This window comes from Brachycentrus maculatus, unplaced genomic scaffold, assembly GCF_059751285.1.
Source record: "Brachycentrus maculatus isolate JH-2025_06_01 unplaced genomic scaffold, ASM5975128v1 h1tg000144l, whole genome shotgun sequence".
In the NCBI taxonomy this organism is placed as follows: Eukaryota; Metazoa; Arthropoda; class Insecta; order Trichoptera; family Brachycentridae; genus Brachycentrus; species Brachycentrus maculatus.
The window spans coordinates 2994359-3012267 of record NW_028280897.1 but is presented as its reverse complement, the minus strand read 5'-3'; the positions used below and the strand labels follow the sequence as shown (position 1 = coordinate 3012267).

The 17909-nt window shown below is 36.8% G+C and overlaps 1 protein-coding gene across 2 annotated transcripts in view; it reads right to left on the bottom strand.

The window, feature by feature from the left end:
• The window catches only part of Evi5 (ecotropic viral integration site 5), a 110383-nt gene extending 93819 nt beyond the window's left edge, over positions 1-16564 (bottom strand). Inside the window, exons 1-2 of one of the 2 annotated variants that reach the window (XM_088260890.1) lie at positions 16144-16564; positions 11615-11735 (exon numbers count right to left, since the gene is read on the bottom strand). In XM_088260890.1, coding sequence (XP_088117016.1) covers positions 11615-11647 — 33 coding nt within the window. In that variant the 5' untranslated portion in view covers positions 11648-11735; positions 16144-16564. The remainder of the gene's footprint in view (positions 1-11614; positions 11736-16143) is intronic. The other variant, XM_088260891.1, reaches the window with a different exon arrangement.
• Between the last annotated feature and the right edge of the window lie 1345 nt (positions 16565-17909).

Below are 17909 nucleotides of genomic sequence, written 5' to 3'. Positions count from 1 at the left end.
TTATTCCTTACGTTTTAAGATGTTTTACTTTTATGTTTAGACATACGTCTCGTTTGCCGTGGGTTTAATGATCGATGCGTCACTCGAGGGGCATGTTACCTCACAGTGCAAACAACTACTAAACACAGATGGTCATCGACCCAATTATGACTTACGACAAACTGTACCAATCCAACTACCTACTTAACTCCTCGCATAGGCATTCCGCTTATGGACTATGCCAAACACTAGACCTTAAAATAACATTTTAAGTGTGTCCGAATACTCAGTAAGAAATCTGGATTAAGAAGGAAATTCGTCTCAGGCATTTGACGTTCCAATTGATCGCTGCGTACATCATCGATCGCTTCTTCACCCATTCGATTCACATGCCCAAACCATCTCAACACACCCTTATTTACTTTAACCCTTTGCACTGGAATGGCGACAATATGTCGACATGGTAAATTCCCCAGTAAATCGGTTGTCGACTACATGTCGCTCACTCCTTTCAACAACGTCATATATCAATAAACTTGATTATTCAGGAAATCGTTTTTAATGTTTAAAAATATAATAAAATATACTAAAAATAAATATCAATCCACTTATTGAACTTTTTACTATGCAACAGATATTTTTAGGTTAAACCTGAATGTTTTGAAAAAAAAACTCCACTTGAAAAACATATTAAGTATATTTAAAAAAATAATTAAACAATAAATTTTCTTCAAAATGCAAGAACAACACTTTCTGCCCTGTAGCGGGTAAATATTAAGTTTAAAATATGCCGCTTTTGCTGGGATATAGTACATTTTCTGGGCATTCCGACAACATGCACAACTGAAAATTGAGGATTTTTTTATATTTGACGTTGTTGAAAGGAGTGAACGATGTCGCCACTGTACCGTTACGTTGTTTAAATAATAAAAGGCCGGGTTACGTACTAATACAGGTACAATTCTGTCCCACCAATTGCGCATCGAAGGTCCTTTCTAGCATCCAGTCACATAAAGTTAGTGAAAACTTTAGAAGATCACTTGTAGGGGACTTTCGGCAGATTCCAAATAGGCCGTCTACTTCTTAAACTTAGGTCCGCTTGGATGGCAAAAAACATGTTTTGCGCATAGGATCAAAAAGAACAGTGTGCTTTGCTCACGGAGGGACAAACATTGGCAAAAGCATGAGACTTATGAGTTTTGTGACACTTGTCGCGGGCAGCCAAGGATGGCATTTGGCCGATTGTTTTGTTAGATACCATACATTGAAAGACTATAAAATTTTAAAATAGTAACCAATTGTCTTTATTTTTCTTAAATAAACCATTTTAAACATTAATAGATTGACAACATTTTGAGTGTGTCCAAATACTTGTTCACAAAATCTGGATTATCTCCAATTACAGGAGTTATTTTCATATTATTTTTTAACATCTCATCAAAGATGAAGAAGAATATGGAATAATGGGTAGAATTGGCGAATGTTACATGTGTGTAAAGTGATCACTTAAACCAGTCTATGACGGTCGTCAGCCCTGTAAATGGCCAGACTTCCATATTCTTCTTCATCTTTGATGAGATGTTAAAAAATAATATTAATAGATTGGTTTTATTGTCAATCTCCATACGCATTTCCAGTATTTTTTTCTAAAATAAATTATTTTTGTGCAAATTTGCAAAAAAAGTGCACTCGAGTTAACTGGTATGTCATACAAAAGAGTCTCGAGTGCAAAAGGTTAACAAAATAAACCAACAAACATAAAAAAAACAATTTTCACAGTATCAAATCTTGTTCGTAAATGAAACGATAACAACGAAAAACGTCTATCTATACTACGACTAAGCAATGCGCCATTGTTCATAGTAGATTGCGATATGTTTTATAATTATGATATTACGGAATGGGAGAACACGCTACACATTCCCATGTAAGCGAATCAATTTTACATTTAAATAAGCGTATATTTGGAAATATGTAATTGTAAAATTCAATAGTAAGGGGATATTCGTAAGCACATGAATATTCTACCGGAGACCACCGGAGAGGTGGTCTCCGGTAACATGTTTGTTCACGTCCGATTTTTTGAAGAAAGTATATTGGATATGTTTTGTTTTTTTAGAATATATCGCTCAACCATGACGTAATTACATTTTTTAAAGTTATATATCACTCACTCCTTTCAAGAACGTCATAAATCAAAAAACTTGATTTTCAGGAGAACGTTTTTAAAGTTTAAAAATATAATACAATGTATTAAAAATAAATATCAAGCCACTTATTAAACTTTTTACTGTGAAACCTGAAGGTAAAACCTGTTTCTTTAGGTAAAACCTGAAGGTTTTTTCGCCATTTAAAAATATTAAGTATATTTAAAAAAAAAAAATAATTAAATAACACCTTTTCTTCAAAATGCAAAAACAACACTTTCTGCCCTGTAGCGGGTAAATATTAAGTTAAAAATATGCTTCCTTTTCTGGGATATAGTACATTTTCTGGGCATTCCGAAAATATGCTCAACTGAAAATTGACGATTTTTGATTTAGGACGTTCTTGAAAGGAGTGAGCGATATGTCAAAATGTGCGGAAAGACATATAATATTTACATCGGGAGAAACATCGAAATAATTGATTTTGTGGTGAAATGCTGCGAGATGGCGCGAGTGTCATTGTAGATTGAGTAAAATGGCGCCATTTCTGGTGCTACAACGTCTGAATGGCATCTGACGTAATATTTTTAAAAGCGTATTTACGCCATTGTTGCACCGAATGAGCGATATATAGAAAAAATATTTTTATAATTTTTTAAAAAACTATTTCTTTTCAAAACCTTATAATTATTTCGAAGAAAAACTTATTTTTTCAATGCAAAAACGGCGTTAAGAAAAATAATGAATTACGTAAAATGTCCTGGATTTAGAGAAAATTACGACATATCGAATACTGGGCCTTAAAAACACGTAAAATAGTAGTTTCACTGTAATAGTAAATATATATATATATATATATATATATACATATATCAATATATTTAAGACGTCGTTAGAACAACACATTTCATGGAAACCGTTTGCGAACATCATGAACTTCACTTATGTTCATAACGAATTTTAGCAGCGTATTAAATTCCAGGCACTGCTGAGACAGGATGTTCTCATAATGCCCTGACTAGGCGAAACGTGCGTTAGCGTGAGTCGTCTGAAATAGCAGCACACTCGGAAATGTCACATCTACATAATAAATACAAATGTATTGGTGTCTCAGTCTTAAGTTAAAACACACACAAACACACACACACACACACGCAAATGCACACGCACATACACACACTCACACGCACACGCGCACGCACGTTCGCGCACGCACGCACGCACGCACGCACGCACGCACACATACATACATACGTACCTGTATTTATTACCTGGTAGGCTGTCCAAACTTAAAACACAGTAAGGGAAATTTTTTGTAGTACTTTTTTTTTTGCATTTTTGGACTAAGTAGAATCTACTTTGTTAAGTTGCTACTACTAAGTAGAATCTAGTTTGGACAGCCGTGCTATCCCGATCTATGACAGTTACGGGCGTGGTTTATTTAAAAACTCTTTTTAGTAATTTCAAGGGTCAGTTTTATATGTGGAACATTGCTCTCCAGCTATTTTAATCAGTGAAAAAGTGTTTTTTTTTGTACTTTTCAATTAAGCCTTCATTATTTCATATTAAAATGCCAAAAAAACCTGATTTGAGTGAAACTCAAATAATTTTATTGAATTCAAAAGGGTTGACCCGGGTAAAAATAGCTTTAAAAAATTCAATGCTCTCAGTGTGCGGTCCAGATATTTTTTGAATCTGGTCCTTATGAAAACTGCCCAAACTACCAGAAAAAGGATCACTTCAAGTCACAAAGACCAAATTTTAGTTAACGAATCATTAAAAAATCTTCTTAGTATGTCTTTAAATCTATCTGCTGAACTGGAAAGTAAATGCAACATAAAAAAATTGACACGCATTCGTCTGCTTTCATCCTTCTTTTGCCAACTCCGTGCTTCTTTAAATACATATTACTAAATTCAATATGTCGTAGTGACTATATTTGCACGTGAATACGTCACCGTAAGAAATAAACAGGACGAACCGGCTAGAAACAATAATAAAATGCATGACCTTACTTTAAAACCGTTTTTTAATGATTTTGTCACAAATCCATGCTCTTTCTAGACGAAAACATTGCTTGGCCTTGTAGAGGTCTGTCATTAACCGTTCCCATTTGACTTTTACAAACGTAAATACATTTGAATGTCTTCATAAATAAAACTAAATGAATTCCTAGACATACTTGGGGAATTCACATACTTGAATTCTTCCTCATCTTCTTCCAACCCTTATCCGCACCCCAATAGTGCATAGGCCACTGCATCATATAAACGCAGTGTTATCTTGATCGTTAACACATGAAGGAAAGGTGATCAGCCCTCCACTTCAGGTACCAGTCCAGGGTTATATTGAATAAATATTAAGAGTTAAAAAATCACTAATACACTTATACTTGACCCCCTCTGTAAATCGAACCTGGGACCTCCAAAACGGTAGCCGAGCGTGCTGACTATTATTACACTACGGTGGGGGATAAGGGCTAAGATATTTAAAATTCAGGATTTGGACCTAGCATACAAATAAAGAGAGTCTTTGCTTAATAAAAGCTTTCCCTATTCCAACAAAGATGGCTACTGTGAATTTACTGTGTCACGCTTTGGATCAATGTATCTAGAAGTCGAGTATTATATTACCATACCACAAATTCGACAATGCTTTTATCGCCCTTCAAGGTAACCCTGAAGGACGCACCACCCCCAGGCAGACCTCCGAAAAGATGGAAAGACAGCTGGAAGTCAACATCCCAAGAGCGACATGCGGAGGCACAAACAGATCCCTAGGATCTACAAAAAGAAGAAGAAGTAACGTCGTTACTTCTCTTCGTCGAAACTATGCGACTGCCTGAATGCTCGCATCGTAACATTTTACGTTACGACGAAATGCTCCGGTTAGTCTTCACCCTTAGACGTGTGTTTACACACACATATAAGGCCGTAATTGGATCATTGTGAAGCGTGAGAAGTAATTAATACCGCCTCACTGCGATCTCTTATACGGAATGCTCGAGGAAGTGAGTTGTGTGTGAGTAGGTACGCAATGGCTACCTCCAATTACGCAGGCATATCTCGGCTCCCGATCGGACCAAGCACAGCTCACACGGACGCGAGCACAGAATCGCCGTAGTTCGTGAGCTATTCCTTCAGAACTCACATTCATCGATAAATAATATAGACCGTTCTGGAGGTCCCGGGTTCGATTCCCAGGGGGGGTCAAATAAATATAAGATATATTTTCACTCTAATATTTATTCAATATTACCTGTAGCGGAGGTCTGATCACCTATCCTTCACCTGTTAACGATCTAGATAACATTGCGTATAGACGCATATAAATAATCCAGTGCTCTATGCACCATTGGGGTACGGATAAGGGTTTGAAAAAAGGAATATATATATATATATATATATATATATATATATATATATATATATATATATATATATATATATATATATATATATATATATATATATATATATATATATATATAATATAATTATTATTATTAGGTGTGATGTGTTTCTTGCGAATGTTATGTAATAAATTACTATATTGCACAGGTACCATATATTGCCTGCATATTTATTAGAAAAAAAGTAACGAATAACATCCCAATCGGGTAACTAAAAAGTAACATTTACCCATCAGTTACATCTCTATAAATATAACGCTTAAAACACGCATCGGTGTAATATTACATTGAGAGAAATATAGGGTGTTTTGTAGAGGTATACAAATTATACTTTCCCGCAATAAATTGACGGTGGCACCCGCCGCGCGTCATGTTGCACCATCTTGTTGAAACCTCATCTCTGTCACATCAATGGCATTCAACTGAGGTACGAAGAAGTCAGTAATCATGGTTCTGTATCGCTCTACATTGACCGTAACATTCTGGACGACATAGTCTTTAAAACATATGCCCCGATGATGCCACCTGCCCGTAAAACACACCAAACAGTGACTTTTAATGTATGTAAGGACGTTTCGACAGCGGCTTTTGAGTTTTCTCCACTCCAAATTCAACAATTCTGCTAATTGACATAGCCATTTAACCAAAAATATGAATAACATTTTGCGTTGAAAAAGAGGATCAAGCTGAATATTGTTTTCGGTCCATTCACCGAAACTACGACGCGCATAATGGTCATTCAGTGTATTCATGGTGAAATGGCAAAACGTACTGATTACAAATCAACTGTCAATTGCCAGTTTAAAAACTAAACTTTAAAAAAAACACCCTATATTATTGAAGCAAGTTTTTATTCAAGTTCATTCCTAGTATTCATATTTTAGAATTCTAAATATGAATACTAGGAAAATATTTTAGAATACTCAAGTAGAATTTGATATGTTCCAACATTTGAGTAGAATTTCGTATTTTCCAACGTTAGCCGAGACTTATTTATTTTCAATTTGAAATTTGAAACGGGCAAAGAATATTTTTGGAGGATCAATAATGGTGTTCCGGGAAGCAGACGACGAATAAAGGAGAGCCCGAGGGACCTTTTAATGTCAAATATTGGCATTTCACAAGAACCAAAATAGGCTAAGCGGAACGCTACACAAAAGGAGGTACTTGCCATGAAAATTTCACGATATTTTTGTTGTAAAAAGCCGTGTTATTTTTTAAGAAAAAAATTCTTCAGCGGCGATTTGATAATCGATAATTGGACGAGAAATGAGAGTGGAATTTCAAGGACGCGTCACGTTTATTAGGCACATTTCGTTACATGAGAGAGAAGAAAGATTAAACGTAGATAGGAGAAAGAGAGCTATCTATACATTGTGACGCCGCGGGAGTGGGGCAAAAAAGAGTGACATTATACATCGATATTTTATGTCAGATTCCTTTCTCGAGCTGCATTTGTTTTCTTGGCCTATCATCATCAAACGTAACCAAACCTAACCTAACCACGACGCAAAAAGGCAACAACACAATGCAGCACCTAACTGAATTTAGTGCACCATTTACTCTGCATTCCCTCTCCTTTCTACATAGATTATTATCATACGTCACTCTCTTTTCTTCTCTATCCAATTCGAATTAAAGGGAAGGTGACTTTTTAGGTTTTTATTTGCTATAACTGATTGCAGTGCACCATTCACTTTGTTCCCAGAATTCACTCTCCTTTCTATGTCTTTATCAATCTTTCCATCCCTAGAAAACATACTACCCAAATATACGAAATCGTTTACCTGCTCCAAAATATCTCCATTTACCGTGCAGTCGAAATGCGATCTCTCAGAAGAATAAGCGACAAAACGATGTATGATAGATGTTCGAATAGTGAAATAAGGAAGGAATGCAAAGCTGGACAAGCATTATCGATAAAATTAAGAAAGGTGTGTTGACATGGTTTGGACATGTAGAACGAATGAGTGAGGAAAGAACGGTAAAACAAATTCATGAGTCGAATGTAATTGGGAATAGGAGCAGAGGAAGACAGAGAAAAACTTGGCACGATCAAGTATGCCAAATACTTGAAAGTGGTCAGGTTAGGAGTCGAAACAATCGGCGGGCAATGAGGAGATGCACGAACGTGGAAGAGGCGAAGAATGTTTGCAAGGACAGAGTGGTGTGGCGTTCTATTCTCTCTGCCTACTCCTGCGGGGAAGCGGCGTGATGGTTACTTACTTACTAAATGTGACTTTTTAGGTCGATCCTGTCAAAATAGATTATTCCAGTTGACAAGTTCCTCGAGTTCGAGCGCTGTTCCCCCATTCGGGATAATTTATCCCGAACGGAGGAACGAGTAAACAAGTGCGCGCGTGTTCCCAAATTTACTTTGTTACCAACCAAAACACGGGGTAGGCTGTCCCCACCCTCCGCATCCAATCCTTGTGAAGCCAAAATCGTCATACAGGGGAACCCCGGAAATTCGTGATCAGTTCGGATTTGGAAAAGGTCGGATTAGCCGAGAAATTTGTAATACAGTACATAAATAATGAAAATTATGAGGCGAATGTTATTGGGAAAAGAAGCCGAGGAAGACCGAGAAAAACATGGCACGATCAGGTGTGCCAAATACTTGAAAGTGGTCAGGTTAGGAGTCGTAACAATCGGCGGGTATGTATGAGGAGATGCATGAACGTGGAAGAGGCGAAGAATGTTTGCAAGGACAGAGTGGTGTGGCGCTCTATTCTCTCTGCCTACCCCTGCGGGGAAGCGGCGTGATGGTTAGTTAGTTAGTAGTTACGCTGTACGGGCCGCCCTATGCTGCATAATATTCTACATTTCAATATATCGCTCACTCCTTTCAAGAACGTCAAAAATCAAAAATCTTGATTTTTCAGGAGATCGTTTTTAAAGTTTAAAAATATAACACAATGTGTTAAAAATAAATATCAGGCCACTTATTGAACTTATTACTGTGTAACAGATCTTTTTAGGTAAAACCTGAAGGTTTTTTCTCCATTTGAAGAATATTTAGTATATTTAAAAATAATTTAACCATTTCTCCAAAATGCAAAAACAACATTTTCTGCCCTGTAGCGGGTAAATATTAAGTTAAAAATATGCCTCTTTGGCTGGGATATAGTACACTTTATGGGCATTCCGAAAACATGCACAACTGAAAATTGACGATTTTGTGTACTCGAGTAGCAATACAGGTACAGTACTGTATACTTTATTGGTTTTTTTATATTTTTTAAACGAAATAAGGTTGTATTCGATAATTACAAAAATTATGTCTGCCTCCCGGAGGTCCCGGGTTGAATTCCCAAGAGGGGTTGAAAATAAATATAAGTGATGTTACACTATAATATTTATTACCCTGGACTGCTCCCTAAAGCGCAGGAGCCTTCATGTAAGTAACGATTAAGATAACACTGTGTCAATACGATGCAGTGCCCTATGTATCATTGGGTCCGGATAAAGTTTAGAAGGAAAAATAATAATTATATGTAATAATAAATTACATAAAATTATTATATAAAAGACGAACCAATTTGATGATGTCGGTCGCGACGAAACCCGGTCACTGGTCAAATAAAATTAATGTTGAAAAAACTATATACAGAGGGACCTCAACTTTCGCACAAGGTTCTTGAAAATGTGTGAGAATGTTAAATGTTCGAAAGTAAAGGGACTATTAAAAAAAAAACACCAAAAATTGTACATTATAGTTTGTTTTTATAAAAAAAACAACTACTAAGTACATATTGAATAAAAAATATTTTTTTTAAATATACTTTTCGAGAGTTAATTTAACAATATTTTTTTCTTTTCTTTATAAAGAGTTATTATGGATCGCTCTACGCACTTGAGATATGCGTTCTCCATTGGGATCACATTCAATTCAGTACGTACATAACACTTTTTACAGTACGGACCTGGTTCATATGCATTTCATTGTGTGAAAGGGAATAAATTGCACGGAAACAAAACATTTTTGCATTGAGTATTGCCAAAAAAGAAAAGATTTTTTTAATGCGCGAAATAGCGAATTGTGCGAAAGTCGAATGTGCGAAAGATGAGGTCGGCCTGTAGTTGTTATTTTATTCTATCCAATTATCCCCTTAAAACTTCCAACACTGTCAGGCGCCAGAGAACACTGACAGCTCTATAGCAGACTAGAGACTGACATTACGTGGATATATTGAAAAGAATATCATTATATCTTCAAACGCGATTCAAGAATACAAGGCGAATCAGTAAAGACAAAGGATATAAAAAATTGTCATTCTGAAATTTTCCTTTGTGATTTATGAATCGAGAGAATATCTAATGACGTAAAGAGAATATTTAATGACGGGTACTCCCCTTGAAAGATGGGATCGGGGAGATAATGTGTCCTTTAAAACAATGTCATTTGGTAGCTTCCGGAAAGGGAAAATAATGCTGAATATTCCGCGTAGATCAAAGAAAATGAGGACGAATTTGGAATAATTTGCTAAGAGCCATTTTGGTAAAATATTAAAATGGTAAATTCATAGGACCCCGGTGGGAGTAGATTAGAAGTAAATATTTATACAACGTAAATACACAAACACACACACACACACGCACGCACGCACGCAATGGTGATATGGTTTGTCAAACAATGAGGCGCTAATATTTTGCACCTGATAAAACGAGAACAAACATAGAGATAACCTTTGCAGAAATGCAGAAAAAGGTAGCGTGCACTAAACAGATTGATTGTGGTAATCCGACAAATCATAACGCTCGCTTGTGACTCATACTTTGATACGTCAAAGGCGTTCAAATTAAACCGAGTTATAAAAATAAAATTATCTCATAAAATTATAACTTTTACAGTTTTACCAAAAAATATGGAATATACAACTATTATGCACGTATTTTATCGTGTGTCTAGATCTGAAATGTGATAGATTAACAAGAAAACTTGAAAAAATAACTCAATAAAACATTATACCTGGGATGTAATGTTTTGATTTCTAACTGATTTTATTTGATATTTCAATCAAAAGGATAATTCTATCCTTACAGGGACATCTTTGGTCAAGTGTCGCAGCGACGGAAATAAATAAATTGTAAAAAAAAATCGGGGCGTGCGTGCCGCACTTCACGTACACGCGCACGTGGCTTCATACTATTTCCGACGATCTCATTTTAGTTGGGCACATGTCGCCATTCAGGGTGGTCGTGTCGCTACGCTAGCTATGACGGCTACTTACGGTGTAGTTTTTTTCTCTTTTTAGGTATTAACCAGAGCTAACATTACAAAATTGATACATTTCTACTTCAACTATGGTCAATAAAAGTAACATTTAGGAATATTTACATTTTTTCCGTTTTTAAATCACATTTGCATACGGTACAATGATCAAAGAAAACACTTCGTTTTTTACCACTTGAGTTTTATTATAGACTACATGTTTCAGAAGTTAAACTTCCATCATTCAGGTCTGTATAATAACTAAAATATAAAATATAAAATTGTTCTATAAATAAGGAGAGGGGAAAGTAAGGGGAAGGGGTTAGTCAAGGGACGGAGTTTGAAAACAAAGGAAAAATGGAAAGCAATGGTGAAGAATTTTGAAACAATATATTATTTAATAAATTATTACTAGAATTCTTTTTTTTTTTTGGATTTCTAAGTTTTCAAGATAATTCATAATTTGGCCTTTATATGGAACAAGGTGTAATAATTTTAATTTATGAGAGTGAAATGAGTGATTAGTATCTATTATATGATTTGCGAATTCCGAAAAATAATTACTAACAAGACCGCTATGATGTTCTTTAATTCTAATCTTTAAACTCGCAGTTTGGCCAATATATTTTCTATCACAATCTCCACACGAAATTTCATAAACACCACTTTTTTGTAATAAATCAATTTTAGATTTTGAGTTATCGAGGATTTTATGTAAATTATTATTTGTATAATATGCAGGTTTACACCATATGTAAATTATTATTTGCATATGGTGTACAAAATACATATCACCGGTGCACGCAAGTTATTAGCGCCGTAAGGGAAGGGTAAACGTCATCACTGAAATCCATTATTTACCTTCAAAGCATGTCCGTTGCCTTCCAAAGGCATTTGGCTCCCATAATTGCCCGCTTATGGCAAACGCTGGCGAAACGGAAGGTGGCAGCCGGCAGTTTGGCTACTATCCTCTTGCCGGGATCTGAAAAGTAGGCACTGGACGTTCAGGAAGAAGTTCACCTGAATCTGCGCGCACACATCGCTAATGCCAAAATGAGCCAACAATAGTCGCCAGAAAAATTTTAGGGGCAAGTTACACAAATCAGTTATGGCAAATAGAAACCTATCAGCGAAAGCTAAACTGGCAGTACACAGCGGAGCGCGAAGGGTTGGGGCGGTTGTGCACTACACGGAATTTTACTGTCCGGCAGTCCGGTTTTTTTTTCAAATAAAAGCGACTACGACAGTTTAGCGTGATCGAGTTCACGCGCACCGTGATCACGCACCGATCGAAGAAAGACGGACAAAAGCACAAGCCAATCCAAGTCAATCATCCGTTTTATCATGCTAACCGGACTGCCGAACAGTAACATTCCGTGTAGTGCACAAGTGGCCGTGGCCTGTCGGTGCGGGTGATTTCCTAATGCAACTAGGGTTCCCTAGTAGGGTTACTAACCTTCCAGCCGCTGTCTGTGGATGGTACGCACTACTTAGTATTAACTTACGTGTCCCGTTGACAGTGATAGGGACTTTAAAAACATTAGTAATATTTTTTTATCTTTGCGAAAAACTTTGCAAGCTTTTTTTAAATGGATAGGTCCGAATGGAATTCAACAGTTTTTTTTCCGGACCTGGGAATGTGGCGAGAGCTTTTAGAGTCCTGGTTCCAACCCTAGTATATGAAAGTGAAGCATGGAGTTGGCAATATTAAATTTGCTAACGAGAGGATCGACTGAAGAAAGTATAAGAAGTGCGGGCATTCCGAAAACATGCCTAACTGAAAATTGTCGATTTTTGATTTATGACGTTCTTGAAAGGAGTGAGAGATACGTGATCGTGCCATGTTTTCCTCGGCCTTTTCAACTACATTTGCCTCATAAAATTGTAGTGTCGATCTTTCCTCACTCGTACGTTCCACATGTCCATCTGTGTGCTTATCTCAGTCTCGCATTATTTCCTTACTTCACCATTCGAACATCGTTTTGCCGCACATTCGTCTGAGAGGTCGCATTTCGAATGCATTCAGTCTGCTTTAGTCGGTAGTCATTTTATGGTAATATAATATATGAAAAGTACCTACAAAACGTACGCTGATGAATAAAATTATGTACTTAATTACAGTAAACTCCCCTATAACGTTGAGATAGGTACCGCGTTATAGGAGAGAACTATATATGGAGTTAATGTTTTTAAATTGTATTTTAATTTCAAATGACTCATTTCAGTCATTTCCGCTGGTTAAAATAAAAAAAAACGCAATTCAAAACATTAACCCCTTATAACGTTCCCTTCGATAACTCGGTATCTATCTCAACGCTATAGGGGACTTAACTGTCAAACACATAAACCGTCTAGGAATCCTTACCTCCATTCAGCACGACTCCCGCGTTCATTTGTGTGGACGCGGGAGCCGCGTTCGACGCGCAGAACGTGTTAACAGACAAAACAAAAGTTACACTGAACGCAAGCCAATATTGCTCTCGTTTCTAGTAATCAATTATTTAAATATTTTAAGCGATTATTGATATTTTATTACTTATTTATTTTTTTACAAAAATGTTAATAAAATTAGTATATAACCACTCACCGAGATTTTTACGTCTACCGGTTTTTTTATTTATTTTATTATCTATATTGTACGATATTTTATTATCTATATTGTACGATTATAAGCAAAACTTTATGATCAGTACAGTGATATCTCGGCTAAAGAATTTTTTTCGCAAGGTGGTTAATTCGGCTAACGAATTTCACTGGAAAGCGCGATGACGTTCTTGTATGTGTATCAAATTTTACATCTCAGGCGTAATGTTCAATTGAGTTTTTTGTAATTTTCTTGTCAATTGATCACATTTCTGATATAGACACTCGATAAAATACGTGCGTAGTTATATGTACCATATTAATTGGTAAAACAGTGATAGTTATAATTTTATCAGACGGTTTATTTTTACAACTCGGTTGAATTTGAACGGCATTGACACTTAAAAAGTATGAGTCACACGTGGAGACTGACCGGAACATTTCGTCGTAACATAACGTCGTAACATCGCTCGCGGCGAGCATCAGCGAGCATCCGAAACTATGGATGGAGCGCTCGGCTCGGTGTACTGACTGCCTGAATGCTCGCATCAAAACGAGCTTTGTTGGAATGATTTATGTATACCGCAAAAATCAATCTTTTTAGCGCGAGTTTCCTTTTTCTGCATTTAAAGGTTATTTCTACGTTGTTCCCGTTTTGTCAAGTGCAAAATATTAGCGCGTATTGTTTGACAAACCGTGTCACCTCCCACCTGGCGGAGTTACTTTTTTTTACTTTCGGGGAAACAATCAATTAGTATACTTTTATACATATTCAAAATAAAAACTGATGTTTTCATAATAAAATACAATTTAGTTAGTAGACTGTAAAAATCAGAGTTTGATTTTAATATTTAAATATAAATTAAAATTGAGTTCTATAAATTAAACGCCCAATTTATAAACAAATGTATACAGCTAGAAAGCATGCTCGTCTTTTTACTATTTATTTTTATTATAATCTGTTTTCTTGAATCACAAAAATATTTACACCAATTAACATGTTTTATATAAAAATGTTGTCCACCTCCGTAGTGTAATGGTCAGCACGCTCGGCTACCGTTCTGGAGGTCCCGGATTCGATTCCCAGAGGGGGGTAAATAAATATAAAATAAGCGATTTTTTCACTCCAATATTTATTCAATATTACCTAGGACTGGTACCTGAAGCGGAGGGCTGATCACCTTTCCTTCATGTGTTAACGATCAAGATAACACTGCGTTTGTGTTGTGCAGTGCCCTATGCACCATTGGGTTGCGGATGAGGGTTTGAAGAAGGTAAAGAATATCAAAATTATCGATGTTTTATGTCATGACTTTTCTTTTACAGCGTCATTAAGATGGCGTTGCACTAACTTTGTTATAAGTAAAATGTGGGTAAAACAGAAAAATAGTCTAAAGTGTAGTTTTAGTGTTTGAATACAACCACAGATGGTAGTAAAAGTGCCATTTTATAAAAAAAATGTCAACGGACTTTAGTTATAAGCGCGGACGTTCATGTACGCCCATACTTTTTTGAGGAAAGTTTTGTTTAGACGACCATGTACGGCGTATTGTGTGCTTAACTAATTGCTATTGGGATGTGTCGTTGATTATGGTTTTCAAATTCTCGGATTAAAACAACCAATTCAATTCACTAGTGCAATTCGGTTAGCATCGCCCACGTAGAATTTGACCTTTTTTAATTACCAACGTCAAAGTCCAAGTGACTCTGAAATCTAGCTATGGCTTATGCAACACCGCTTATCATGGCCCTACTTAGGCCTCAACTGCTTAAGTTATGTTTAAAGTTACTATAACTTTGGACTCTTTGGACACATTGCGCGTGGCAATGAGGATAGCCTGGAATAGCCTGGATAGGTAGCCTGGAGGGGAAGAGTAATGAGGAATAAGAGATATAAGAAGAAGAATAAGTTTAAAAATCGAGAAAATTCTAGGCAAAAATTTTCGCCGAATTAAACCTTACTACGCTCCCCAGACTGATTCGTGATTCGTCACGCAAACATGCATTAAATTCGTTAACCGAGGCAGTACTGTATAATTAAAACCATATCCGCTCCCTAGGTGGAGCATACGAAGTCCACAAGCTGTCTCCAGGCTTTTCTGCCGGCTGCCAGCTCCCTTGCTTCCTCCCAAGTCAGTTCTGACGAGAACTGCCGACGAATTGTCAGCAGTGGTCGTCCTGGGCGGCGCGAACCTGATGCCTTGTAAAAGAAGCAAGCTTGATTAAGGCTCTCAGGAGGCATGCGGAGTACATGGCCAAGCCAACTGAATCGCCTTTTCTTGACGACAGTTGTGACCAAGATTTGCTGCGTCCTACGCCTTATCTCTTCATTCCTCACAAAGTCAAACCACCGCACGCCTAAAATTCTCCGCAGACACCTATTCTCAAAGCTCAGTACACTTAGTACTGTATAATTTAAATAATATAATACGATTCATATGTGTACAAAAAAAGCCAAGTACGAATTATCATTTTTGTTCTTGGCCTAAATCGCTGTATACCATCGTCGCTTCAAAACTCCGGTGAAACTTTCTACATACGTTTCGGCAAATCACAGTATATCTTCATGTATGAAGATTGTATCCATTTTCGCGTTATAAATACAAATGAAGCGTTCGTCGAGAACATAAATACATACAACTGTTTACAAAAAAGGCAGTAATAAATACACATATTAATATTTTTACCTGCGAAATTAACATAATATAATATATTTATACAATAAATTACGCTTTACACACGCAATTATACAGTATAACAGTGTAATCGTCATATCAATTTCAAAATAATCAAAGAATAAAACTTACCTTCACCCGTTATGCCACAACATCCACACACAGTTTAAAGATTAAAATATGTAAACACGAATTGGTTAGCACACATTTTAGATGAACAACTAAGGTATATATAATTTGGGCGAATAAATGCAACGCTTAAACTCCGAACACTGTAAATTAGCGAGCATTATGTAGTGAGTGCAATAAATTCATTCACTTCACATTTCAATTTGTCGACGTCATTGAACTCGCTTAAACTAATTAACGCGCCGTGAAAAGTTGTATGTATTAGACGGGGGGGTGCGTAAGTCGGGGATAACTAAGTACCCACTGAATTTTTGGAAGAAATTGGGACCACTTTCACGAACACTTATTATTGTTAGAGCTGTCAATACGAGGTTAGGCGCGCTCTGCCACGCACAACCGCTCCTTTCGGAACCGCTCAAAGACTAACTTGTATAGAACCGCTATTTGTATTATTCACTCGAGTCGACGTACCACTCTCGGCGGTGTGGGAGGGGAGGGGAATCCGAGGGGCCGGAGCAGCCTGCTTGCTACAACTAGAAGCTAATATCTAACCAATTTTAAAATCTACAGATACAAAATTGACCCTTATTGACGTACTACAAGAGTCGTGTTTTCTATATCAGTATAGAATACTCACTCAAAAGCTATATTTTTTCACAAAAGCAATTTCGAAATGTTTACGGCTGGATTTTTTAAACTCTTCCCCCATTCTACTACGCTACAAATATAACATGAAGCCTCTGGTAGCGTATAAAAAACAAATGAGATATTATAGCCACAGATAGGTGGATGGACACGTATTCTTTGATAACTTTCAAGAAACGCTAGACATATTACGATCTATCATTGGAACCCTAACTGTCAATATCTTCCTTGGTTTCTTATACCCCTCCCCCTCAACTCCTTACGTGATCTTTGTTCCTTTGCCTTTTCTTCATCAATTAAAATTTAATACATAATGTTGATGATATATCTTTCTTCATAAGGTAAATATGATCATTTTTTATTATTCCATTGATACTTATGTACAAGCACTATCTGCCCTCTAATTACAAACTTCAACCGATATCTCATTAGCTCGTTTTGGTTGGTTGAAGACATCACTTCTTAGCAACAAGCCTGCCAATGTACAGACACACACACACACACACACACACACACACACACACACACACACACACACACACACACACACACACATACACACATACACACACATACACACACACACACACACACACACACACACACACACACACACACATTTGTATATTTCATTTTATTTGGTTTTGGTTAAAGCTTCCAATAGAAGATCAGTGGAATTGTCTGAAAGAACAAATAAACTTCCACTTCTTCTTCTTCTTCTTACTGTATGCCTTGCGGCCTGTTTTTAAGAGGGATTAGCCACCTGCAATGTCGATTCCCAGCTATCGACCCATCTCTTTGGTGGTCTGCCCGGGAGTCGTTTACCATGAGGTTGGCCGTACAGTGCGATGTGGGGGAGTCTGGATGGTTCCATTCTCCTCACATGTACATACCATCGTCTCTTTTGTTGCTTTCCCCGCCTAACGACATCTTCGATCTCGCATATTTCCCTGATCCTGGAATTTTTTATTCTATCTCGAAGACTCTTGCCTGATATGCTTCTTATAGTCCTCATTTCTGACACTCTAAGCGCGTTTTTTGTGGCAACGGTGTCCGCTCTACTTTTGATTCCATATGTCATGATGGGTCGGACACAAGTTTTGTAGATCTTGATTTTGCTCTCG